This window comes from Plectropomus leopardus, chromosome 10, assembly GCF_026936395.1.
Source record: "Plectropomus leopardus strain MGB_pleo_1.0 chromosome 10, ASM2693639v1, whole genome shotgun sequence".
NCBI classification, from domain to species: Eukaryota; Metazoa; Chordata; class Actinopteri; order Perciformes; family Serranidae; genus Plectropomus; species Plectropomus leopardus.
The window spans coordinates 23,112,794-23,140,144 of NC_142185.1; the positions used below are offsets into that span (position 1 = coordinate 23,112,794).

General features: G+C 40.8%; 1 protein-coding gene across 4 annotated transcripts; it reads right to left on the bottom strand.

The window, feature by feature from the left end:
* Positions 1–242: 242 nt before the first annotated feature.
* Positions 243–26,975, bottom strand: gja5a (gap junction protein, alpha 5a). Of its 4 annotated transcripts, none has more exons than XM_088083321.1 (6): positions 24,710–26,975; positions 23,955–24,025; positions 22,979–23,039; positions 13,819–13,965; positions 13,083–13,634; positions 243–3,373 (listed from the first exon to the last, which is right to left on the bottom strand). In XM_088083321.1, the coding sequence occupies exon 6, from the start codon at positions 3,271–3,273 to the stop codon at positions 2,122–2,124; it is 1,152 nt and encodes a 383-aa protein (XP_087939447.1). In that variant the 5' UTR covers positions 3,274–3,373; positions 13,083–13,634; positions 13,819–13,965; positions 22,979–23,039; positions 23,955–24,025; positions 24,710–26,975; the 3' UTR covers positions 243–2,121. The 4 variants fall into 4 exon arrangements, with proteins under 4 accessions (XP_087939447.1, XP_087939446.1, XP_087939445.1 ...); XM_088083320.1 differs by having other exon boundaries at positions 13,819–14,021; XM_088083319.1 differs by having other exon boundaries at positions 13,819–14,034.
* Between the last annotated feature and the right edge of the window lie 376 nt (positions 26,976–27,351).

Genomic DNA, 27,351 nt, shown 5'->3' on the forward strand with positions numbered 1-27,351 from the left:
GCTACCATTTAAAACAGAAGCTAATGGGGATGTTTTTAATTTACAGCATGTCTGTATTAACCACAAAGTTCTGATATGTTGGTCTCACTGAAAGTTCTCACTGATTTACTGAGCTTTTGTTAGATTTTCAGTGTGTGTACATCCACATTTAATACATCATTTGGGAACACACATTTCTATGTGTTGATGGTGCAGAAAAATCCAAGAAATACTTGATTTAATCATGTCTTAAGGACAAAAGAGCAGATTGTACAGTGGACGATTTATTGACTTGTGATGGGTTAGTGATTACATTTATTACATAAAGATCTGTGTTAAAGAACCAAAAAGATGGACAAGATTTCTGTTTAAAATTTGCTTTAGGAGATGTGTAGGATTAAACCCTTACTTGCAATGGATGGTCATTTATAAACAGCTGTCATACACACCTTGTTCAATTATTCTGCATATAGTGAGAACAAGAAACCAGAAAGGAAATAAAATACATTCAAAGACATCAACTTCAACATACTGTACATTGCATAGGGACAAATTCATTATCTGTTGCACAATGGCTCAAGGAGAGAAATGGAAAAAGTTAAGTGCAATGTTGCCACCTAGTGGCTGAATCTCCACATAACAGCATCCAAGCAGGACCTCTTCTTTTTCTTTTCCTTTGAATCCCTTTCAAAAGGAAAACTCCTAAAACAGGCTACATTCTCTCATTCGGCACACGAAGGCTTCTGTCAAATATATAACAAATGAATATTTGTTTATGTTTGTTGACCTGCAGGTGTAGTGCAATCAGGTTAGCAGATCAACAGATGGCTCTATTTAGATGGCAGTCTTTGCCATGGCTTTTAATAAAAACTCCACATTTTCTAAGGCACTTAACTGTAATTTACTGTAAAAGCACAGCATAAAAACATCCAATTTATATACCGGCAAGCTTCACAGTTTATTGCATTTTAACAGAATACTAAACCACAAAATGACCATGTGTGTATTAAATACTCTCTGCATTTTGCCTTGAATTTTTCTCGCATACCTCCATGGAGAACGGAGAATCCAAAAAGGCAAAGATTCTTCATAAATTGATGTCATTGGAGAACCATGTTAAAAACAGCAAAACTATATAAAGACATCTGTCAAAAACTCTCACAAAACTTGTGCAGTATAATCCAGTTCTCATTTATGCTGTTATTTATTTAGCACGTCCCAAACACATGCGCACACGTTACCATATAAAACACTTCTGCCTATGAGCTCTGCTTGAGACTGTTTGTTCATGCTTTAAGTCATAATTTTTTAGCAAACTTGCATGTGTTTTTGGAAGTACCGAGCATATGACTGGATAAATTAGGCTTTGATTATACTGCATGAGTTGCGTGAAAGATTGTAAATAGATGTTTTGATATAGTTTTGCTGTTGTTAAAAGCAGACCCCACTTAGTTTCTTTCCTCAGTTTTTGGTTTGGACATCGTTTTCTTTGTGGGATAAGCATACAAAGGTCAGATTGCAGGTAAATTATTCCTTCAAGTCCGGTTTTACTTTTTGCATCAGATTTTTTTTTTGCTGCGGGAAAAAAAACAGGTGGTTTTGCTATCTAAAGTGACAACTTTATCTTCCAATTAATCTAATGAATTGAATAGTTGAGATTTGTTTCATAATTTGCTTTCTAATGAAATGGTTTCCCTAAGTCATCTCACAACAAGCATCATGTCATTCCCACTTAATAATCTCTTTATCTCTCATTTTTTGGCTTTAATTGTTCAACTTAAACAGTAAAATGTGCAATAGTCAGGTGTCACACCTGTTACCCTGTTCTCATTTCAACATTAGTTTTCTTTTTGCAGTTTAGTTTAGGACAAAGTGACTCACAAACACTACCTGCTCACAGAGCTCACACATGTCAAGCTCACGTGGTCCACACACACGTCTCAGTGTCTCACTGAGTTCATCCTCTATAGTTATGTGTCAAGCTTCAATGCCGGAGTTTGCATATTCAGCCTGTGCTCACATTCTGATCACTCAGTAATAACACTCCTCCTTGTGTCTTCCTAAACTGATCTTTCTGTTCCTTCTGTTGGTTCTGAAGGTCCAGGGTCCCTCCTCTCCCCCTTGTCAGCTACTTTTGTGTGTCTATACAGCTAGGTCATCCTGGCGAGCCCGGCTGCTGCTCCCACTGGTCTTGCTAAGGCGGCGTTTATCCTTCATGTAGCCGGCATGCAGCAGAGGCGATGGGGCGCAGCTGTTAGGCAGCTCTGTGGGCACCTGGTCGTATCTCATCCTCAGGAAGTCTTCCTCCTCTTCCAGGTTGTCACAGCTGTGATGCCGCTCAGTGGCCAAGTTGACTGAGTTCTGCTGCAGCGCCATCCTGTTGTTGAAGGGATGAGAGGCCATAGAGGTCATGGCGTTCATGGAGCTTGGGGCTGCCAGGCACTGGCTGAAGTCAGGAGGCGGGGTGCAGGAGTCAGAGGGTCGAGGTGGGCTGTTGGGCTCCAGATCCGTGGACAAGGACACTGTCACAGCTTTGTGGTTGCTCTTCTGCATCATCTTGTGGCGATAACACTTTCTGGCGCTCTTCCAGCTAAGGTGGTAGAGCTCCAAAACCGAAAGGAGCAGAGACACACCGGCCACCACCAGCATGAAGATGATGAAGACGTTCTTCTCGGTGGGTCGGGACATGTAGCAGTTGACGGGGTTGGGGCAGGGCCAGGCCTTGCACAGGTACAATGCCCTGAGGAACACCCCATAGATCATGTACTGCACCACAATAAACGTCACCTCCATGACTGTGCGGATCATGATGCTCAGGATGTAAGTCTGCAGCAGTGCTCCTTTCAGGCGAACACGGCCAGTCCCATCAGACGCCGTCATTCTTCCACTCTCTTTCTGCTGGAGGTACTCTTTCTCCCCTTCCAGGTCTCCTCCACCTTCCCCTCTCTCCTCCCTCTCCTCCTGCTCCTTCTTCCGCAGCTTCTCCTCCCTTCGAACAATGTGCATGGCATGGCCCATGTAAATGAGGGACGGCGTTGAGACGAAAACAATCTGCAGCACCCAGTAGCGGATGTGGGCGATGGGGAAGGCGCTGTCATAACACACATTGGTGCAACCGGGCTGCTGAGTGTCGCACAGAAAATCGCTCTGCTCGTCACCCCAGGAGGACTCAGCTGCTGTGCCCAGCACCAGGATACGAAAGATGAAGAGGACGGTAAGCCAGACCTTCCCAACCGAGGTGGAGTGTTCCTGGACCTCTTCTAGGAAATTTCCCAGGAGACTCCAATCCCCCATCACTGCTCACAGGTTGAACACACACCTGAGACAAGAAGAGTGGAGAGGGAGTGGAGGAAGGACGACAGGAGGGTGTACTAGAGGTGAAAAGGTGAAGTCACTGAGGGGAAGAATGAACAGAGCAAAGGGGAGAGGAGAAAGGAGAAATACAGACAATCAGTCATAGATAGTTGCAATTCATTGGACCCAGAGGGGAAAAAGCTTTAATATATATTTACATATTTTTTTTTACATAATTTAAGTATCTTTTGGGGATTGCATATATACTTCAAAAATCAAAAAAGTTAGATTTGGTTAGAGGTGTTCCCTATGAGAAGCGCCTAGAATATAAACCAAATTCTAGAAGGTCTTTTCTATCTGTACAGACATTTTTTTTGGTTTTTTATTTCTCACTTGTATCGGCCATTTAAACATCCGTTTTTCCACATGAATAAAACCCTAAGAAGTGAATTGGATTAAACTCACTTTAAAAAGGTAGTGTGCTTACATACCACAAGACAGTGTTCAATGTACATCTGCTTTTGTTTAAATGAAGGTTAGCCCTGGACTTAAATCTGCTGCATGTATGTTGTTTGAAATAAAGGCCTCAGTGTCAGTGTCACAGAGGACAAATATGAATTGCTCGGTCTCAGGAGGTTATCCCTGCAGATGAAATGACCTGGGCATGTGTGTGGCATCATGTGCATAAAAATAGCTTCTCCGCCTGTGAATTGCTTGAGGACTGGACACTGTGGCATGAGAACAACCACTTTCCCATGAGAGAGGGAGAGGAAGTTCGGGAGTCATATAAAAGTAAATAACGAGGTTGTTTTAAGAAAAATTATTCAATATTATGCTATGTGTGTTTACATTCCTCACGTCACATACAGCTCCAAATTATGCATGACAGACAGCCAGAGTGGGTAACAGGCCACCACAGGGCAAGTCAAAGCTAGGAGACTTTGTCCTTTTAGTGCTGTGACCTGGCCTGAGCTGCACGGTCTCTGTGTTGCCTGTGGGCCGTGACCAGCAGACTTTACCCACGGCAACATAACAGCATGTCTACCATCCTCTCTGCAATAATGAAAACCTCCTACACATTGCTCCAACAATCTAGATCTATCTGAGAGCATCAGTCAGATCTCCCAAGCTATCCACTGTGTGTGCTTTCACCTGCAGCATTAGTGAGAGTTTGGGCAAGACCCAAACATGGCAGCGACAGGCTGGCGAGACTCAGCCGAGAATTACCCTATAAGGCAGCTCACCAGACAGCTTTATGGTTGCAATAACTGACCCCCATCATTGAGAGGTTAAGAAAACCCATCAAACTCCATCGAGGGGCGACCTTCGACATCTAAATGCACTATGTACCTTTGCCTGCTGGCAGCGTTTACTATGCAATTAGAGATCAGAGACAGATGAGCTATAACATACAGTAAGAAAGTAACAGTTTGACAGGTTTTTCCAACATGCCACACATGTAAAGTCACTGCCCTACTTGGCAAGCTCATAGAAAACACAGTATACCTTCCTCATAAAGCTGTGTAATAAGTCAAACTGTTATTTTAACAGTGAGCCAGGTAGGATTTAAAGTCTAATCACTACAATCACAGAGTGTGAAAAAAGCCAAACAGGGAAATAATATTCTCTTACCACCTCTCATCTCCCTCCAAGTGTAATCCATGAGCAGTTGCTTCCATAATAAGTTACTCCCAGTGTGTAGTGGAAGGCTTTGACTTGCCTGGCTGACACTGACACTAGTTATGTGTGAGAGAGAGATGGTCTAAGTGACCCTCAGCTTGTCTATCCCCCTCCCTCAGTGCCTCCATGAAGTATATATATGGCAATAAAATGGAAAATCAGAGCGTTGTGTTCCTCATCTGTGAAGCATGGAGAGGCGGGAAGCAACACACCCCAATGAGAACATGTGGGAGAGGAAATGTTTGACCTGTATCCACGCACAAGGATACGCCAATCCACTACACAGGAAAGTTTGGTGTGACACTTGCTTTCCAGCATGCACCTAATACCCACTAACGTCAGACCGGTCGCATTTGGAGACCAGTTGGATCATGACTTAGTGGGTCCTCATCCTACTCAGGGAACTGGCTCCAAGCCCTCCTCGGATGAAGCTGATGATCTTTACTGGAAGTAAATCACAAACAGGCAGAGCGCTGGAGGAGGAAGGGAGTGAGAGTCAAGCGAGCACAATAGCAGGAGGTACACGTTACTGAGCAGCCGTGTTCTTATCAGCCCACACTGACAACAGACTTTCCTCACCTGTGCGGACCCTGCCAACAATACATCTCCCCCCGGACTAATACACAGCAAACCTTTTGTGATAGTCTGTCATAATTTTAAATCATGACATGCTTCTAAATGATCTGAAATAAATACAGAATACGGCCATTGTTCACTGTTCACTGGTGTGGAACAATGATATTCAGATCCTTTAGGACTTTTACTTGTAGCAACATATTTTTTATTTGTGTTGCTATATTCAAAAATGTCAAAAATTCAAGTTAAAGTATGACTGTATTCAGGCCGACCCATGTAAAGTCCAGTGCATTTTTTCTCGCTATGGTTTGTGTAGAAAAAAGAAAAAAAAAAGAAGAAAAAAGTCACACCAGTTTCAGGAGAGGGTTTTTATCATGAAACAGGCTACATTTTAGTAAAGCAACAATAAATACAATTTTTTTTCTCTTGTTTTAATAAGTATAATTTTTTATGTTCTTATTATGGTACGGTGAATATTTTTGCTAAAAATAAAGTTAAGTGTGTGAGAATGCAGTGTTCACAAAAGTAGTCCAGATGAGGTTTATTGGAGTGAATTGGAATTGTTTTTGTAGGTATTTAGATAGATAGACATCCAGATAGATAGACTGATAGAAAGATTGATAGATCGATAGATAATAAATATATATATAATATATAAAATAATAACAATAATGATAAAATATTATCCCAAGCAGAACATGACTGCAAATTTGTTATTTGTTATATTGGGCTTTTGACATATAATTGACTTGACTTCACTTGAATGTCTGCCCCAAATTTCATGGTCCATTCATCAAATTTAGAGGATTAAAAGTACAAAGTAAAACAAGATGTTTAAATACACTACTCAAGTTAATTTACTTACTTGCCACTGTATTTATGTGGTTTGTCAGTTTAGGTAGTTTAGAAAAATTATATGCACATCACATAGGTGCAATGCCATCAAAAAACAGCACACATGAGGAAAAAGGTAACACCTGCACACTGACTCCAAGCCAAGTTTAATGAGAGCAACGTTCTGATCCTACTTGGACCTTTCGTCAGGTCCAAAAAAATAAAAAAATTAAAAATTGACCCGACAAATACCTTAGAAGGATCAAAACGTTGTCTTCATAAAATTTGTTCGGAAGGAAGCCAGTGCGCAGGCGATAACTTTTTCCTCGTGTGCAGCTGTCAATTTAGGAACATTTTTAACACAATGCATAAAATACATGCAAAAGTGTTCATATGTACTTGTGGGAATGGCAGCTTTAGACAAAAGACAAAGTGGACTTTAGATCAGCTGGGGAAAGGCAGCAGTTTCAGTCTCTATCTCCTTCCCTTTACTGCCTCTTCCTGTTCTAAGAGGAAGCAATCTCAAACAATATGATTTCCGAAGGACAAAAGGAACAAGGTATTAAAGGGAGTGGGAGGCAGGGGTTACAGCTGAGCTATTCAAGCAAACGTCTCTGCTGTAAAAGCAGCTTCTGCTGTTGGCTGTCGATCATACCTGTGCTCCTGTTGGCCCTCTGGTAATAACCGTCTGGCATTTACTGGGACACATTGTGCCCTTTGCTGAGCGGTCTGGTTTGCCTGTAGACCATCATGGCTGTCATATTTGTTTATAATCTCTGTGGCAAAGTAATGGACAATCTGGTTATAAGGTGTTCCAAATGGTGGACTGCGCAAATGGGGTATTATGCACCTCTGAGTTATTTCTCTTTGACGTTATATCTGAGTCTCTCTGTTAGTGTGAGTGTGTGAGTGTGTGTGTGTGTGTGTGTGTGTGTGTGTGTGTGTGTGTGTGTGTGTGTGTGTGTGTGCGTGTCCTGCACAGAGGAGGAGTGTTGGTGAGACTTCCATGGAAACAAAGTGTTAAGTGTTGAAGAGATATTATGATAAACTGAAAGGGAAAGTAGACTGTATGAACTGCAGCCAATAACCACAGTCATTTCAACACTACAAGGTCAACTTAAAGTTAAAGGAATACCTCTAACAAAATGTTTATTTGTATCATTTGTATCTGTGTTACCTTCACTTCAGGAAAAATTTTTTTTTTTCCTTTTTCTTCTTGCACGCCTCCACAGTGAACTAAAAATACAACACAGAAATTTTTTTTGATGAATTGGAGTCGAAGGGGGCCGGGTTTAACAACAGCAAATCTAGGTTAAACAAATTCCGACTTACAAACTGTCACACAAGTCATGCATCATAATCAAGCCTCATTTATCTAGTTGGATGCTCAGTTCTTTGCAAACACATCTTTTCACTAAAACCTTCAGCACAAATAGTCAGGCTAGTGTGTTTGAACTCTACTCATGCATCCCTGACACAAAGATCCAATTTGTCAAATACTGCTACTTTGTCAGTGGACTTTATGCCTAAATGTGACACACTAGGTACGCCTCTGCGTCTGTAGTTGACACTCGGAGACAGCATGTCCATTTATGCTTGTGATATACATTGTGTCTTTTCAAAATACACTTCTGTACTCGCAGGATGTGCATAGTTTCTACTTGATAGATGCATACAGTCTTTTTCAAACCACCGACCGAGTTAAAGCGCCTTGGATTACACTGCATGAGTTGTGTGAGAGTTCTAAACAGATGTTTTGATTTAGTGTTGCATGTTGTTAAACATGGACCCCAATAACTCCAGTTCATTAAGAATTTCCTCAGTTTTTCGAGTTTTCATTCAGTGTGAAGGCATGAGAGAAAACCAAAAAGAAATTCATAAATTCAAGGTAACAGAGTGTAAGTAACCGACATACAAATAATTACTCCTTTAAACTGGACTAACTGAATGTGGTTGTATTAAAATTTTCAGTGCATGCACTGACACTGAGTCGGTCTGGACAGCAGCCAGGCAGCTCAGAGGTAAAGAGAGAAATAAACAGCTACTAAACTGCATCACTGTGAAGTGACAGCTGCTGCTGTGACTCGCTGCAGAGCAACAGGAATAAACACTGTGTTTTCTCTTCCCTGCAACTCAACAATAAATCCTCTGGTGTGTTGGACCAGCCTCAGCGTCGGCTTAGAAGGCAGTGACTCGAAGTCGGGACTGCGGTAATGCCTCGAGTTTCAGAAACCCAACGATGGAGTTTAATAAGATCATTAAATTCTATTTTTATTGTTGACACGTGGAGTAATGCTGTCAGATTTATGTCTCTCACAGAATCATTGAGCATAATTATCAATTCAATCACAAGGATGCAGAGATAGACTTTTGGTCCTTAGTTTTAAAGTCGCAGAATAGAAAAACTGATTTTCAGACCAAATAAAAAGCTGATGATGATTAAATTTCTTTTTTCTAGTTGAGTTGATGAGTTTAAACACTAGCTGGTTCCCCTCAGCCTGCACTGTATCCACCAGATGGGAACAACAGGGGGCAGGGTTGATTTAAACATTCCTTCAGTGATCTGCACCTTTCAGCACTAAGCCCTGTTTGACAGGCTGAATCCTCATCGAGGACAGGGATACACCGCCTGCTCTGCGCTGTCCCCATAAACACAAAGATAATTAGATGGTGGGCTATACATTTATACATTTTCTTGTCCTGTTTTCCTTTAATGGGTCATGTTTAGACTAATGGAGGAAAAATCATCTTAGTACAATAATGTTATTATGTGTGTCCCAGACAATTTACTGGAGACAGAGTAAATGTTTTCAGCAATCTCACAAATGATCTCAACACACTGGCTTAAAACCACATCGCTTGACAAACTAATTCATTATTTTCATAAGAAAGTTAAACATAGTAAGTAAAGTCCTTTATTTCCAAGAAAACATATTTGACATATTCTAGAGGGACACACTGGTCATGCAGGCTCACACTGGAGGGGCCAGAAGTTAGACTCTAATAAAACTTGTGGAGAGCCAAATTTGCTCAGCTGGCCTCGGGAGATTCTGCTGTAGGATATCTTTGTAACTGCATGGTCTACCATTTGTTCCGGACCAGAAAAAAATGTCATAAATTTGGACTTAATGGCTGCATTATCTCTGCTGTGATTGCAACAATAAATGCATAGTCTTGAGAACTGTATGAAATGCTGTCTATTTTAGACCAACTTTTTATAAACTTCTTTTATAGTATATATATATATATATATATATAACCCCTCTCTCTATATATATAGATTTTCATCATATACTGTAAACTTGTACATTAGATTATTTTATAATGTGCCTTTAAGCCACTGTAATGTGCATTTTTGTATATGATATTTTCTCAGTATTTATATTGTTGACATAGGGTGCCAAACCCAATGAGTGACATAATTCTAATTTGTGGCCTACCACACAATATTGGTTTATCAAGCAAATTTATTTTACATATTTTCCATACACCTTATGATTGCATGACTATGATACAGTCATTCACCATGGAGAAACTGCCAAGGCTGAACTAATGTCTTTTCATAAACTGACAGTAAACAAGCAAACAAACGTATAGCTAGCAGCAGATATCTCCTGCTTGTCAGCATACATGGCCAAAGCAAAAAACATAAAGTCGACAAAGCTCAGTTTCAGTTGTTAAAAATAACCAATATGGTTATTAAAAATATGTTTTTCTTTGGGGGTTGGGAGTGGGGTTGAATTATCTAATCTGGCTCCCCATTTAAAAAAGTTTGGACATCCTTGCCTTAGGTATTTCATATATTCCATACTGAATGTATAATCTTGGAAGAAATAATTTTAGGTATTATGAACCCTTTAAATAAAATGAACTGCAAATTTCCCTAAAGCAAGAATCAGTCATTTCCCTTACTAAATAAAAAATATACTAAAATATAAAAAATATACTAATACTAAAAAAATATTGCTAGAAGTTTTGTATGACAATTATAGTTGGTTTTTTTTTGGTGCTCAATTTCTCATTTAATATCTGACTTGGTAATCTGAATATATATAAATGTTTTTGCTCTTAGTTTTCTCCTGTTAAAGAGACGCTCTGAGTCACAAAGGGAAGATGTACACAGCATCACAGCTCATATTAATTGACCCCAAACAAAAAGCCCCTGCCAGTAGCTCTGTAACTAAACTATCTTTGCTGGTAGCAGTTCACTTTGCAGTGTTGTGACAGCTCAGCAATGTTTCAGTGAAACAGCCACAGCGGAACACGGGGAAAATGTCAGACCAACCACACAACTGCACTGTGCCAACACATTTATACACACAGGTTGCATCAGTCTCAGCTGACATCAACAGACCTGCACACAGGATGCCAAACATACCCAGGCTGCAGTTATTCAGCTCACTGATTGTTATTTTTACTCTCTGGGTGATTGAGGGTGTTTCATGAGGTTATTTAGGGTATAATGGAGTGAAAAATGGAAATGAAGTAGGCGTATTTATTTCCACTACTCGCACGTAGGTGTCAAAGCTTAAAAGGCAGGCATTATAAATGAAGGATGGCTTTAAAACTGGACCTTTAACTCGTGTGGTCAATCCCAGCATGCACTGCAGCTGTTTAGCTACAGGACTGCAGCAGTGGAGTGCGCATTTCTCCCAAGTGTGTTGGGATTACGATCAAACATGAGCGTGTTTAAGTTTAGCGGTGTTGGCTTGTGGTGAAGGGGTGAGTTAGTGTGACCTACAAAGTGGATCTGATGCGGGATGAGGGGGAGAGTTTCCCACTTATGTGAGTCACCTGTTGCCACTGCTTTATCGCCAGCATGGATCCAGGCTGCCATATATCAGTCACACCAGCAGAAGCCTGCGGGCCGATGCGCTGCCTGCTACCTTACATGGCTGTCTGGCTCTTCATCTGCCCACTATTGTACACAGACCCACAGCCCTGTTATGATCTATTGTTTAGCTGCATATGGCATTACACTGGAACCCTCAGCCAGACAGCTGCAAGGTGTTTCATGGAGGAAAATTCTCACTAACACTCACGAGTGATATTTCTGGATCACTATTTCTAAAGCGGGTGACAGATTAAATGTGTGGCTTATTTTTATATATTTTTATTTTATTATTTATCTTTATTGTTAGTGATGTAAATTCATCCTAGGCATGAATAGTGAGCTTGTAAATCTTTAACATTTTATATGGCACGTCTTTACACAAATCTCACCTGTGGTTTAGCTTGTTATATTTTATTATGCTGATTTAAAGTATTTTTTATGACTGCGCTGGGAGCTGGGATTCTCTAAAATGTCACGGTGTTGGTAAATTTTCCGTGTGGATGTGACTGACACAGACTCGAAAAACTTCTAAAATCTTACGCTTTTTCTAATCTAGAATTATATACATATATATATGTCTCATCTGTTTCCTCAGAAGGCTGAGGGTGGAAAGTAAGTAGGTAAAGCACTGTACTTAAATTCAGTTCTGAGTAATTTGTGCTTAAGTGTTTTTAATTTTTTTGCTACTTTTACTTTTACATCAAATATTATATAAACAAGAGACATATAATTAACATTAAGATATCCTTTTTTTTTTTTTTTTTTTAAAGAGACGCCAGTAAAATTAATTGGAATCTGCACCAAAGTAGAAGGTAGAAATCCTCTCAAGACACCCCGTCTTGGTGACACAGTGGTCTTCTAAGCTATATATGTACATATATATATACACACCACAATTATTGGCTGTAGTAGTTACTGATTATAATTCAGATTGAGATTTAAAAAACCTAAAGATACATTGTTACATAAGCACAGTAAATTACATTACCCAGTAGAATAATATGGATAGGATCAGCTCCACCACTGCCAGCTACAACACTCAAATGCATTTTACATGTGTAATAGGAAATAATAATCCAATGGTGGCTGTACATAATATATAAAAATGTAACACAGACTACAGCCATATTGCATAGTAAGGAATTTTGTTTTTATACTTGAAGATGCCTATTATTGTGGATACCTCCTCTTCTAAGTTGTCAGTATTTTGGATGCAAGACTTTGACACCGACACTCTTCATAGATTATTTTTAGATAAGTTAAATGTTCTCGTATTTCCTTCCGTTATCTTTCAGTGTAAAGCACTGAGTGTAATGAAATGTGCTATATTAACAAAAAATGCCATTGCCATCTCTATATTGATACTTTTACTTAAATAAATTCTCCCACCACTTGTGAGACATTGGTTTATAGAATTTAAAATTAAAAAGATTAATGGTTAATGCATTTTTGCTAACACATTTTGTCAATTCAGATTAATGAGCAGCTATATCAACAGCTTCTTCCCTTGAGACACTACGACAACTCTTCTAAGTGTTCGTACAGTACATTGCTGGTGGCTCTATGTTTTTAAGATCTCCAGTGCTTCACTTTGTTTAATATATTTGTCTCTTATGAGTGTTATGAACAGAGAGGAGGGAGAGAGAGACTGGTCAAGATGAAAGGAGTGAGAGCGAGCAGCTGTACCTGCCAGGAAGGACGGGGACTCTAACACACGCCAGGCTTCCCATTACATCGTCCAAACTCCTCAAGATATCATCTCTTTCTCACACTTCATCGCTAAGACTCTGTTGCTGTAGTTTTGTAGTAGGATGCTCACAGTGTTTACCTAAACGTCTGCATCCTTCTAGTCTTTCACTTGCATAATAGTTGTTTGAGGGCTTACCTGCTCTTCCGCTGTAGGACAGGATGTCTGGAAGGTCTCTGATCAAGTTGCAGCTCTTTGTCTGTCCCTTGATGAGACAAGTCTTGCTTGAACTCGTGGAAAAATGGCAGGTGATGATGCAGAGATGACCACAGTCTCAGTGCGATGGTGGGACTCCCTACTGTGAACATCAACAGGAGCTGTTTTTGAAGGACGGCATCTGAGCTCAGTGTCGTCCCAACATCACACTGTTAGTCCACACAGGGGGCACAAGAAGAAAAAGCAGGGGCATCACAAGAGTGTTTCCCCCCACGGCCCTCCCATCTGTCTCTCCTCCTCCATCTCCTCCTCTTCCTCCCCCAGCTCCCCCCTTTCTTCTTACATCCCTGGTGCTCTATTTTTTGCTGGGAAGCATTCTTCGGCTTCGGAGGGGAAGTGGAATTGTTTTCTGGGATCAATGGCAATTCCGCTCAGAGTAAACTTCCAGAGGGCTCTTATTTACTGTGTGGTCCTGCAGGTCTACAGCCCTGTTGTCTGTGCTGTCTTCATTTCCATGTTGCAACAGTGAAATTCCTATAATTTAGAAAAAAAGTTTATAAAACATTAAGTTATATCATCTATATCCATATTTTGATTTATTTATTTTAAAAAGGGAATGGAATAAAACTATTAAAAATTGTGATTTTTAGCTTTATTTTTGAGACCAACTAATCACAGAAACAGTCATGAAGTAAAGGCTTTCATGGAAATACTGTACCTGCTTTGTTCATCTGTTCATCTCTCTGGCCTCATGCACGAGGTCTGAAACCACACACTGAAGTCTGAGATGCAAACAAAGACTCATAGATGAAACTCAAAGAGCTCATCTTCCTCCTCTTTCCTTCCTTCCTCTTCTTTTTCTTGTCTGCCAAGTGAGGTGCAAGTTTTAACCCAGGACAATCTCTCTGCTCTGCAGCCAGCCTGCAGATACATACTGCATTATATAATGGGAAACTTTTAGGTTTGATTTCTCCTTGCTGGAGGGCCAACGTGCATTCAAATGGCTGTAATTATGTGTTAAGGGCATGTGGAACATATGAGACCAGAAGCTCATTAACTTAGCTTAGCACTGAAACTGCAAACAGTCACAATTTGGAATCCAAATAACACAGTTTCCCTAATTTTGAAGAAGTAGTATTTTTGAGCCATAAACAAGCTGTTTTTGTGTCCAAAGCTACCCTAAGCGTCACCGTCAACCTAATCGTCAGAAAAATAGTTGTTAATGTATGTACATTACATTATATATTACGGTGTGACATGTAAGACATGTTACAAACTAATCAGTTACTGTGAACGACTGTCTGATAAATGATTTGAGGATCTCCTCTACATACAGTGTATACGTGATACATAACTTTGAGTAACGACCCCAACACTGATCCCCAGTGGAAAACCAGTTACAGGTCACTAAAAAGCACCCACGTTTGGTGTCTAAAGGCCATGTAACACCAAGCTGACATCAGAGAACAAGCAGCGATGAAAGCCCCCTGCTGTGTCACCTAACGTTGCCGTCTCTTGGCCAAAAAGTTGCAAGGGAACACACCAAACGGACAGCCAAGAACGTACGTTCTCCACCTGCGTAAGAGGAGATAACGACATACCAGCAGACGGCAGTTGTCTGTAAGAGTCATTCAAAATTCTTACAGGAAAGGAAACTGGAACACCACCATGATGCTAGTTAGCGAGTTATCATGTTAAAAACACAACCCAATATTGAAAGAACAGAACATAATTTACTGTACGCCAATGACCAACTCTGGTGATAGAGAAATATACAAAGGGTAAGAAATTCTGGAAAAGGTTAATGACCAACAACACCACCATAGGGTTTTCACACCAGGAAATATTAAATATGATAGTACCAAAATTACTAAGGTTTATGACAAAACTTTCTTTAAAAATATTAAAAAATACTGCATTAAGGAAGGGGGGAACTTAACAGTGGTGGTCCACAGTTAAACAACATCTGGAAAGGTTGGAAGTGGTACTGGGGCAGCTGCAGCAGGGAGGTCTAAAAGCGAAACCTGCCAAGTGTGCCTTCTTCCAACAAAAAGTGCATTACTTGGGGCATGTGATTTTTGATAGAAGTGTATCCACTGCAAGGTAGAGGTGGTAGCCATTACCGTCTCGGAACTGCGACCATTTCTCGGTTTTGTCAATTACTACCACTGGTTCAGGGAGGGTTTCGCCAAGTTGGCTGCCCCTCTGCACAAGCTGGTTGTGGAGCTTGGGGGGAACCAAGTCAAAGAAGAGGTCAAAGCACGGTGTAACTGGACACTGGACTGAGGAGGGTCACCGGAGCTTTGAAGCGCTTAAGCTCACCACAGCACCAGTGCTAGCCTATACCAACTTTCCCTCCCTTTCATTTTTGATGCAAGCCAACCTGTGCTGTCGCAGGAGCAGGGTGGTAGGGTGCAATCTATTGCTTATGTCAGTAGAGGCCTGAGGCTCACTGAGCCCAATAAGACCGATTAAAGCTCCATGGAGTTGGAGTTTTTGGCACTTAAGTGGGCCATGACTGCTAGGAGTACTTGCAGGGAGAACCTGCTTGGCCAAAAGTGTGCCATCTACACGGACAACAATCCACTCAGCCACCTTTCATACACTAAGTTTGGGGCAACTAAACAATGCTGGGCAGCCAAGCTTGCCTCTTTTGACTTTGAGATCAAGTACCATTCAGGGAAGAGCAATATAAACGCTGATTCTTTATCCCCCCAGCATACAGCTGGAGCACCGGACACTGAAGCTATGCTCCCTGGCACATCACTCCCAAAACCCTTACAGTAAGCCTTGCAGGTGCAAGAGGTTGAAGCAACCCATGACGCCATCATAGGCCTGCCTCAGCAGACCCCTTCTGACCTAAGCACTCTCCAGCAAGCCGAGCCTGTCATTCATGAGATTTTGATGTTCTGGCAGCAGAAGCATCGTCCCAACCCGGAGGAATGCAAGTGGCTGTCTCAGCCGGCATTGGCATTGCTCCGTCAGTAGGAGCGCTTGGTGGAAAAGAGTGGGGTTCTATATCGCCAGGTCATTTGCCCTGACGGTGCTGAGTCAGTGTTTCAGTTGCTTCTACTCACTGCTTTAAGGGAAGATGTGCTCACTGAGGGCCACAAGAACCTTGGAGCTATTTAGGCAGCGGTGTTATGGCCTCTGATGGGAAGCACTGGTATCAGGCCTGTGACAGGTGCCAGGTTGTTAAGGGCAACCATCCCATTACTCGTAGCTTCATGGGGTATCTGCTGGCTTTGCAGCCAAATGAGATCCTTTCCATGGACTACAAATAAATACACATTGGCTGTTCCCACCTGTGACCAACGAGCCGCCACTGAGGCTCGGGTATTACTGACAGAATGGTTCTCAAAGTTCGGTGTCTCAGCCTGCATACTTCAAACCAGGGCCGAAACTTTGAGAGATCCCTAAACCAGCAGCTGTGCGCCTTAATGGGGTTGAGAAATCTTGCACCATGCGGCACCATCCAGCTGGTAACGGCCAGTGTGAAGGGTTTAACCGAACCCTTCACAACTTGCTGCGCACCCTGCCTGTTTCTCAGAAGCGGGACTGGAGGTCCTGCTTGCCACAACTCCTGCACTCATACAACACCACTCCCCATCAGGCAACTGGTGGCGACTCGATCCGCAGTCTGAGCAACTACAACAAGTGAACATGTAGTAAAACACAGCCTTAGATAATCTTTTTTTTCAGTAAAACAATGCAGCTACTGCTACATTACCTGCGGGAAGGAGAAAGCAAGGGGACCAGGAATTACAGCAACCTGGAAGTGGGCCTCTGAGCGAAAGAGAGAGTGGGGATTACACCGCACCCTTATATAGACTGCCCTCAAGTGGTGATAGGCTAACAAGCTAAGAGACACACAAGGCAGCACACTCACATGTGAGCAGAGGTTAAGGCATCTCAATCTGCTACACAACAACACAAACCATCAAGAAATGTTTGTTTAAAGCTCAATGATTAAAGAGAAAGAATCCTACATATAACAAGTTTGTTTCGACATGTTTCCCTTTTAAGTTTAGCTGTTTGTTTACATTCCTCCTTTCCGCTTCACTTCATCTTCAATATGCTTAATCAGCAAAAAAAAACTGATGAGTGTCGATGAGGGCTAACTGTGTGGGACAAATTGCAGCGACGAGGGCCACAGATGCTCGCCCTTGACCCAGCGTAGGCGGATAGTCAACCATTGGCTTGGTGTGTCACAGCCTTAAAAAGCTAAAGAATGGTTTTGTTGTTTGTCAGTCACAAACATTGGTCTGTAGCTTTGCAGCTTTGTTTGGAACGACCATGTTGGCTTGTCAATAGTGGCATCAGATCAAAAAATCTTGCCATTCCAGAGGGCATGGACCAATTTCATCGTTTGAGTTGAAGGCTCTTTAGGATTTCATTACCTTGGGACAGAGCCATGTGTTTCATCCTGTTCCAGTCGTTATGCTAAGCTAAGATAATCAGCTTCTGGCCATAAATTCATCAGCATAAATGAGAAAGTGCTAGTGGATGGGTGTTGTTCAACTCAGAAGGATAATAAGTGTATTTCCCCACATGAACACCAAAACTATTCATCTAAGGATGATTTTGTGTCAGAGAACAGTAAACGTTTTACTTTAGTGAAATCAAAGATAGCCCTCATTGATCTTTACTCAATTTTCTTCTCCTTGCCGATGTCATGGCCTAATGTGTGATCTGAAAGGCTAAATTCTCCTCTCCAACAAGTGCGCCTTTGACCATGGAGCAGAGAAAATGTTTACGCATGTATAAATAGCATGAAAGACCAAACCAATCAGTAACTCATGACAAACCTTGCCTGAGCTGTGACTCTGCCACCTCATCTCCTCTGTATCACTCCAAAAACATTAATCTGGTTATCTTCTAGTGTTTCTTACTCTGACAAGACAAGGCCTCTTTATAAAGAGTGTGTCAGGGTGCTTCCTCAACATCGGCAAATGCTAAAAAAACTTTTTTTTCCTCAAGCATCCTAAAAAGGTTACCACTCATCGGTAAGAATTTCCTGTGATTTTCAAGTTTCCTTAAACAAAAGCCCATGCAGCACCTAACATCCCCTCAGGCTTCAGTCAGCGACACTGTTTAATGGAGTGTTTGAAAGGATGGAAAAGCTGTTGCTAATTCCTAATTACGTAGCCTTCCTCAGTTTAAAGTCTACTCTGACGTTTCCATTGTGCTGCTCATCAGGGTGGATTTAGAAGTGGAACATCATTCACAGAGAATAACAGCGTGAAGTGATTCGTAACAAAAAAAGTGATGTTCCACAACTTCACGTAATCTCATCACTTAAAGCTTTTCAGTGGTGCCAGGATGAGGTCTGAATGTGTGTGCGTGTGTATGTTATGGGGAGATCAAGAGCAAGAGCAGTGAAGTGTTTATGTGTGCAACTGTGTGTGTGTGTGTGTGACTGTAGTGTATGTGTACTTGAGTGATGGAAAAAGCCCACACTGCCAGTATGCATTAGCGTAACCCACCCCACACGCCCACCAGCCTGACCCCTGCCTGCTATTTGGCTCATGACTGACACAAACCCATTTCAGCCCTGCCTCGCCCGCGTCCAAAGGAAGACAGGCTTGATGAACACGTGCTCCTGAATGGCCATCACGACTAATGCACACCCTCCAACTCATCTCTGTAATCCACTGGTGGCTGCTAATATGAAAATAAAACATAGCATGAAACTCCAGAGTGGGAAGAGGAACTCAAGGTTGTTTAAGCTGAGGCAAACATACTAACTGGTACTTGTCAACAAAAACTATGCTTAAGTAGGTGACAGAATTTATCCGCCCTTCTGGCATGTCGTTGAGGCAGACTTCCTGTCAATGAGATACGTTTACTGTACTTTGTGTTGATGGTCGATACAACCTGGTCTCTCTTCCACATCATCAAATAACAATGCTTTGTAAAGCCCACTCAGGGTCTGATACTGATGTGCATAGCGCCCTTAGCATCTAACTACTGTTATGGTCTTGTTTGTCTACGTAGGTCATAGGGAGGCATCAGTAATAAATTGAGACCATTTCATAACCAGTTAATAACTCTTTTGTAGCTGCTTCAAATGCATTTCATGTATATATCCATAACGCATGAATAATTGATTCAACAATTAATAAATCCATTTGCTACCATTCATAAATCCTTTATGAAGAATGAAAAATAATAATGAACTGGGAGACTGCTTTCTACTTTCTCTCAGGTCAGGGCAGGACAAGTGACTGTATTGGTTTTCATTTGGTCTCAGTGTGAAAGAACATATAACACCATCACTCCTCACTCTCATGTCATCATCATATTTTAAAGTTCAAACCAGGATAATAATAAAGCAGTGTTGCTCCGTTGACAAGCTGACCTAGAGAAGAGTGCGTGTGGTGACAAAATAATTATTGGCGCTGTTTGCTCATTATAGGATGGCAAAGCTCTGAGGCAACAGGTGAGGGAGCTCATGATCATTCTTTGTGTATTTTAGACTTCAGTCACTTAAGACTCTGTTCCCAACACTGTCTACAGTTTTAGATTGGAGCTATTCTTAACAGCTGACCTTTAACCCTGCCCCTGACTGAAATGCTGTTTCCAAATGGGAGCATTGAAGATGAAGAGCTCGTGAAGGCAGATATGGGTCACACATGCATTATTATGTGTGTCAAGGAAGGCCCCCATAAGCTACAGTACTGGTCATACCAGACTGAGTAGCAGGCTATATTTTAGTTACTGATATAGACCTTTTCCACAGAAGACATTTGGACATGTGTATATAATAAAATTGATGATGGCTGCATTCTTTTTATGCCTCCACGCCAGTGATAGCTGTGGCCGAGGGCAATATGTTTTTTCAGTTGTCCGTCCCTCTCATTCTCATGAATACGATATCTCAAAAACGCCTTGAGCGAAACTCCTCAAATTTGGCACTGACCTCCACTTGGATACGAAGATGAACTGATAAGATTTTGACGGTCAAAGGTCAAAGTCACCGTAACCTTGCGTCAGTCTTATTCTGGAAAACGTGTTATAACAAGAACACCTTGAGGGAATTTCTTCAAATTTGGCAGAAATGTCCACTTGGACTCAACAATTAACTGAGTGGAATTTTATGGTCAAAGGTCTAGGTCACAGTGACCTTGTGTCCATCTCATTTTATGAATGCAATATCTCAAGGCTTTGTGGGGGTTTTTTAAATTTGGCATGACTGTCCACATGGACTGAATGAACTGATTTAAATGTTGTGGTCAAAGGTCATGGTGACCTTGCATTCATGGAATTCTTGTGAAAGCAATAATGTAATAATAACAATAAACAATACTATGATGATATTATATCCAAAAGGTCAAAGGTCAACTTTACTGTGACATTCTAATTAAAAAAAACTATTTTAAAGGTTGGCAGTGCTGTTGTACTGAATATTACAGGTGCGCCTAATCAAGAGACCACTGAGTGTACATCGAGGCTAAGTACATCAAGGCTTATCACGGTGATATGCGTCGCCAGCGATGGCTGAATTCCATTTAGCTGCTTTAGTGTCAGAGCCCTGGTATTGTGCATGCTCTCTCACTTTCTTCCAGTATTGTTCACTGTAGTTAAAAGCTCCTATCAACATTTTTATTCAAAAAGTTTTTATAAGATTACTGTGTTTCTTTTTGCAGAGTCAGTAACTGATGGTTTAACAAAATGAAAGCAAACAATTCCTTGTCAGTTCCTCCTCCGCCCTACTAAGAACAAGGTTATCAAGATATGGAGAGAGTCGGAGGAAACATGGACTCTTAGCACCATACCCCCCCACATGTCACCACTGCAGAGTTACAGCATCCCAGCGTGCAGCCGCAGAGAAGGAGCGGCCTAAACAAATGCAGGAAGAGGGATATTGACAAGACTCACCCAAGACAACCAACTAACTCAGACATGAGGACAGACGGGCGCTGTGTGAGTGCGCGCATGCGTGTGTGTGAACAGATTGACTTTGTCCAGCGTATATGCTTTACGTGTATGATTAAAGACAGACAAGGGTTGTATGTATGTTTATGCGGCTACCATACATCCCTGAAAACAAACAGTGAATGAAAGGACGGTATTGTTCTTTATAGGTCCAGCAGACATGCGACACACAGTCACCAGCCAAGGCCAACGAAAAGGCTATTCAGGCTTCCAATACAGCCGCCTCCTCCCTGCTGAACCTTTGACTCAAATTATTCTAAATCAAACAAATAAAAGTCAGGGGCGATTTTACAGCCGATTTGACAAATTAAATAAAATAGTGAATGGTCGTTTTGTATTTTATGACTTCCTGTTGGTCCTGGTCATTGTGAAAGTGACTCTGCTTCAGTAGAGGAAACAACATTAATGTATAAATCATTTTTCTCATCCACTGAACGTGTGTGAGAAACTCTTGGGTGGATGGTTGACCGTGTGTGCCGGCACTCCTATCCGTTGATAACATTGTGTTGGGCGGCTGGCTGACTTTGGGGACCTGGAGGCATGAAATCATCCTGTGTCGGGCCATGTGTTCCCCTGATACAGACAATGAGGGTGTAACCCTCCTCTGAAATCTACCTCCAGCCCTTCAGACAGCTCTTCCTGTCCTGAGCGATATGTACACCCACAGTGTTCCCTCTTACACTAAATTTCTCATTAACCTTAGTCAGCCTTCGTGGAGTTTTATCAGAAAATCTAATTTCTTTTATCCTCCTTTTGTTTTGTTTCCTCACAGGTTTATAAGTCCATTTACACACCTGACTGCTTCCCAGGGCCAGTGTACTGAGCACCAGTGAGTAATTAAGTTTAAAGCACTTTGAAAACCTGCTCGAAATCTTGAAGCTGTTCTAATTAATATTCCTTTATAAAAACAACTTTTTTAGTGTGTAAAGGGTTGCTTGTAGTGGCAAACTGAGTGAGTTCCTCTCAGTGCTGTCAAAAATATTAGCCGGGACTGATTCTTTTAACGGTCTCAGTTCCTTTGATTCAAACTGTTTGAGTTTTCTGCCTGCCTCACAAGTTTCCACATTACATCTACACCTTATGAACACACTGAAGCCAGCAGAACGACCATCTGAGGGGCACGTGACTGCACCATTGGTCTTGCCTAATGGAAGTCTTGACCCGAGTCTGTTTTAATTGCTTCTTGCTCGTTTATTCGGTGCCATTGCTTCAACAACATGAGAAGAAGGGTCAGGAGTGAAATTTGGAACTAGTCTAAATCAGTGTTAATCCATAAAAGCAAAATGCAACATTTACAAAAAACTATTTTCTGTTGTGGCAGATTTATCTCAAACATTAAAAGGCATTTAACAAACAACATACTATGTAAATTTTTGTAGAAAAAGACAACACTTCAGTCACCTTACAAACCAGTACAATACCCTGTTTAATTAATTTTGCACTGAACTGAACTATAATGGTTAATAGCCCAGGATTGCATCTGCATCTGGCATAAACCCCTAAAAAAGGCAGGTGAAGTCAAGGATTATGCTCTTTGTTTGTTTGTGTCAGAGACAACATGATATCATGGCAGGCTGTGGCAAGCTCACCGCTCTAATGCTATATGTGGAATGTAATGTTTTAAAATGTTTGGTTTTTTTTAAAGTAAAAAACACATGAAATCAGATTTCCATGCAGTCTAACAAACATCACCTACAAAAAAACTCACCATATTTAACTGTAACTCTATTTCTAGTCTTGATATATATATTTTTTATATCCTTATTATCATTATTTGATCTTATCAAACTAATTACATTCTAACTTAATTGATTTTTATTTTGTTATTTATTCCATATCTTTTCTAAATATCACTCATATACTTTTCTTCATCTTTGTAAAGCACTTTGAATTACCTCCGTGTTTGAAATGTGCCATATAAATAAAACTGCCTACCTCACCTTTTAGTAGATGTCCATCGATCAACCAATTGACCTTTTCCACCGCAGACATTTTGGCACGCTTCAGCAGGAAGAGCACAAGTGTTACTGATAACATTAAAAAAACAACTGCATTACATTGAGGCAAACTTCTTCCTGGCCTATTGTATATGTTGGCTCTCTGGCCTCAATTATACTGGCCCACTTATAGAAGCTGAGTCAGCATAAACAAAATTTGTCTCACCTGAGTTTTTCCTGCAATGACAAGTTTAAATGTCTAAAATGAAAAAGGCTCATCCTCCCTCTCATTAACCCTTTCTGTGCCACAACAATCAATGTTAAACTGGGTAAAAAAAAGCATCTTTGGAAAATAAGCAAATAACGCAAAAACAATGTCTTTGCCAAAACTACCCTCATAATAATATATGTCCTTAAGGCTTAACTGCTAACACTTCACAAGTCTCTGACATGACTAATTTACCAACAAGTAACTAGAAACTGAAAACTGGCAATGAGGCTCTAAAAACACCAAACTATTTATGTAGCAGTTAACTGAATCACTTTTGCTCTGCACACAAGCGGTACATTTTACTTGATGTGGTACTCACACAACCACAGACAGATAAGCCTGCCTTCTGTGGAACAGGGGATTTCATCAGCCCGCTGGGGCTGCCGTTGCTATGGTGATTAATTGCCTAAAATAAGAGCCCTTTCTACTGTGGCCAGCAAGGCATTAGCAAAACCTTGCCAATTGAAATAAAATATGAAAATCCAAAACAAATAAAGCAGGAACATATTGCTAATAAAAATGTGCTGAAGAAAACCAGAACAAAAACACTGACAGCATATACACACACATTCAAAAATAAATGGAAAAATGCTGCGTATCCAAACAACACGAGAGGTCCTCCAGGCCTCTAGACGGAGCCGTAAGTGGAGCCGTTCTTTTATAATACTGTAAAAGACTAGGGTCAAATGTAAACAAAGGAATACATACCTTTTTATGTTGCCTTACGTCACTTTTCTTCCCACCGCAAAAACACTCTCCCCTGTCTGGTCTTTCTCTTGCTGTTGGGTAGAAAGATCAAGTCAAGTTTTTCTATATTTTCGTGTGTTTTTATGCCTCTGTGCCGGCAATAGCCAATCTGAAGGTATTACATTTGTGAATTGTAAATACAGCTGTCCATTCATCTGTCCTTCCATCCATTCATACCAGTCTTGTGAATGTGATAATCATGAGCACCTTGGGAAAGTTGTCAAAATTTGCAACATCCACGCAAACTCAACAATGACCTGATTAAATTCTAGTGTTCAAAGGCCAAAGTCGCTGTGACCTCTTATAGCATTTGCCATGTTTTCACAGAAATTGATGTAAAAATTGTAACTTGTGAATTGAGGTATACCATCCGAGGCCACAATTCCCGTTTCTAGTTTTTTTCTTCTATTAATTTAACAGGGAGAAATAAGTCAAATTCAAGAGCCTGGAGGGTATACAGCTGAAGTTGTTTGGCATTCGAAGAAAGGGCATGGGTCACAATGCAATGGGAAACATTAAGGAAATAACTTAGTTGATGAGTCAAGCTGTGGGAAAGTGGGAACGATAAATAACACAAAGAAACATAACACAATGCTGATGCACAGGAGTCCAAGAGAGGTGGCCCTTAAACTTCCTGTCTGTCTCCAAACATCAGCTCCTCAGCACTCACCCTAAACGTCACTCTTTCTCATCCAGCCTCTCCAGGCAGCACTTACATCCTCCCTCCTTAACGCCTCCTGTCTGCCCTCCACCCAGCCCTTCTCCATTGTGTGCACGTCGATTCTCCTCTCCGTCCCATGGTGCCCGGTGTTACACAGAGAGGAAGCTGGCCTTCCACTTCCTTCTTCACTGGTGAGAACAATCCATGTCTGGTCTCTCACCCCGTCTCTCTCTCTTAAACAGACTGCACGACACAGGCTCCGGTCCTGTAAAATAGCAGCTTTCTAGTGTTATAATGTGTTAAACAAGCATGTTTGAACAGCTGTTGTTGGCCCTTATTTATTCTGTACAGCTTCCACTGGGCATACACATATTAATGAAAAAACTAATAAAAAGCACTTTTATGAAAGAGTCAAAGAGAATTAAGTTGCTTTACAACATATAAAGCAGATCGGAAATGTTAAACTATCGTAACAGAGGCTCAAAATTACTGTAATTTGAGAAGAATTAACATTCACCAGTCACAATCACAAGAACGAATAGGTTAAATTTATAACTTCAGTAAACAAGTATTTAAATTTTTATTGAATTTTTTGAAACATCTTCAAATTTACCAAAACCCACTGCCTTAGAGAGAAGCTATTTCTCAGTCTACCCAGCTCAGCCCACAGCTGATGTCAGTATTTTTTTTTTTCAGCAGTCGGCCAAGTGTTTACGAACACAAACGATGTGTGTGCTTGATGAACTTGATCCGAACGTGGATTCCACCAAACGTGATTTGCTGTAAGGAGAAAATGTGAGAAGTGATGCGTAATCACGGATGCAGGAGCCAGGAAATTAGTTAAACTAAACTAAACTAAACTAAACTAAACTAAACTAAACTAAACTAAACTAAACTAAACTAAACTAAACTAAACTAAACTAAATGCTTATTGCAAATGTCACAATGGTCAAATTATCGTACATTACAGCAATTTTGGAATTATTAATTGTACATCGTACAGAGGGCAAAATTATCGTACAAATATGATAATTATCATACATCTAGAAACAGTGACACACTGGCAATAAGAGTTTAATGAAATACAGAATTAAAGCATGACAATCTTCAAAATAAAAGTAGTTAGGAATGACATGCTGATAGGAAAATTACCTAAAATAAGGTTAAATTATACAATCAAAGTGTGGGAATTGTTGCAACTATTGCATGTTCTCAAGCAAATTTTTCCAAATTTAGTATTTTGGTCAGTCACGCCTAGTTTTCAGCCTCGACTGCAACTTGGGAACAGTTGGCAATGTAGTCAGGTACTAGTCCATGCACTGGTTAGTTAGCGATAAAATTTGAAAATTAATTATAAAATGAAAAGTCAGTGTACAGCATGAAAAACTGGTGCTATTTGAGCAGTTTCTAAGGCTTTATTCCCGAAGAGGCCCCCAAAACTAATCTTAAATGTGAACTCTCTTTACTTTTGTGTGGTCACAGGTAAGTATTTGAAGACACTCTCAGTACAGGTGTTTGAAAGAACATCCAAGTCCCAAATGTCCTCCAATAGTGAGCCAGGCACTGTGACATTTTAAGTGAAAGGAGCACTATTATAAATGTTGGGACTGTAAAAAAAAAGCATGTGTGAAGAACACACTCAACTCTTTTCTTCCTCTTCTCTGAGTGTTATGCACTGTCGCTAAAGCCTCATAACTGATACACAAGGAAACTCTTCTTCACAATAATATTTCCTTTGTCTCACCAGAAATAGATCTGCTTCTTGTTTGGAGATATCTAAACTCTAAACTCTTTCTCCTCTCTAAGATGTTGTTCGCAAAACTAATTCTTGCCTGGTTAGCCACTGTCAGCAATACCAGCTGATAACAATGCTTCATGCAGTATTTGCACATACAAACACATCAGCAACATGTCCACAGAGAGTAGCTAAACAGTGTTGTACATACAACTGTTATCAAGGGACACAAATTAGACAGAAGTGCAGCTTTCAATATTTGTAAATGCACAGAGCAGTCAATTTGGATTTTGAGGTTAGGGTTGGCGAGCTCCTTTGACTTTCCGAGTTGGAAATCAACTTTAGGAGGCATTCCAGTTGAAATTTCTGACTGAGAACTCAGACATCCCAATGCAAATAAAATGCACCATTTGTATCCCCATACTTCCAGCGGCCTTGCTTGGACAATATAAACAACAATAAAGTTTTGTAACTACATCTTGCACTATTGTGTTGCATTGACAAAAATCTATCCTCACATGATACATGTAAACATCTGGCAAAATACTCAAAACTGCTGTACAATTGGTGTCACCAGGACCACGTTTTGCTATGATGACTATGCTGACAATGCTATTACAAAATTTGGCACATTAATGTACCCATTTCCTCATAATAATGGGTAAACAGGTACCAACAAGGTACTGTTTAAACTCTACTGGGTTTTTGTGATCATTTAAAGTTACTGTTTGGTGACCACATTTGATGGGGTATCAAATCTTGTATTAAGGCTTTTAGACTAAATAACCATGCACCAAATCAGAACAAATGCCACAAGTGTTTGAAATCCAAACACCAGAATCACACATCCAAATGTATGCACAAGACAATAGCAGTCCCCTTTTAACAACCGAGTCCCCTCACAGACGGGGTTGGTGTGCGCTGGTGTTGCAACAGGACATGGAAGGGGAAATCTTAAGCAC

What these genes read in the sequence shown, in the direction of transcription:
- gja5a (XM_088083321.1), bottom strand. Translation starts at nt 3,273, where the DNA reads ATGGGGGATTGGAGTCTCCTGGGAAATTTCCTAGAAGAGGTCCAGGAA.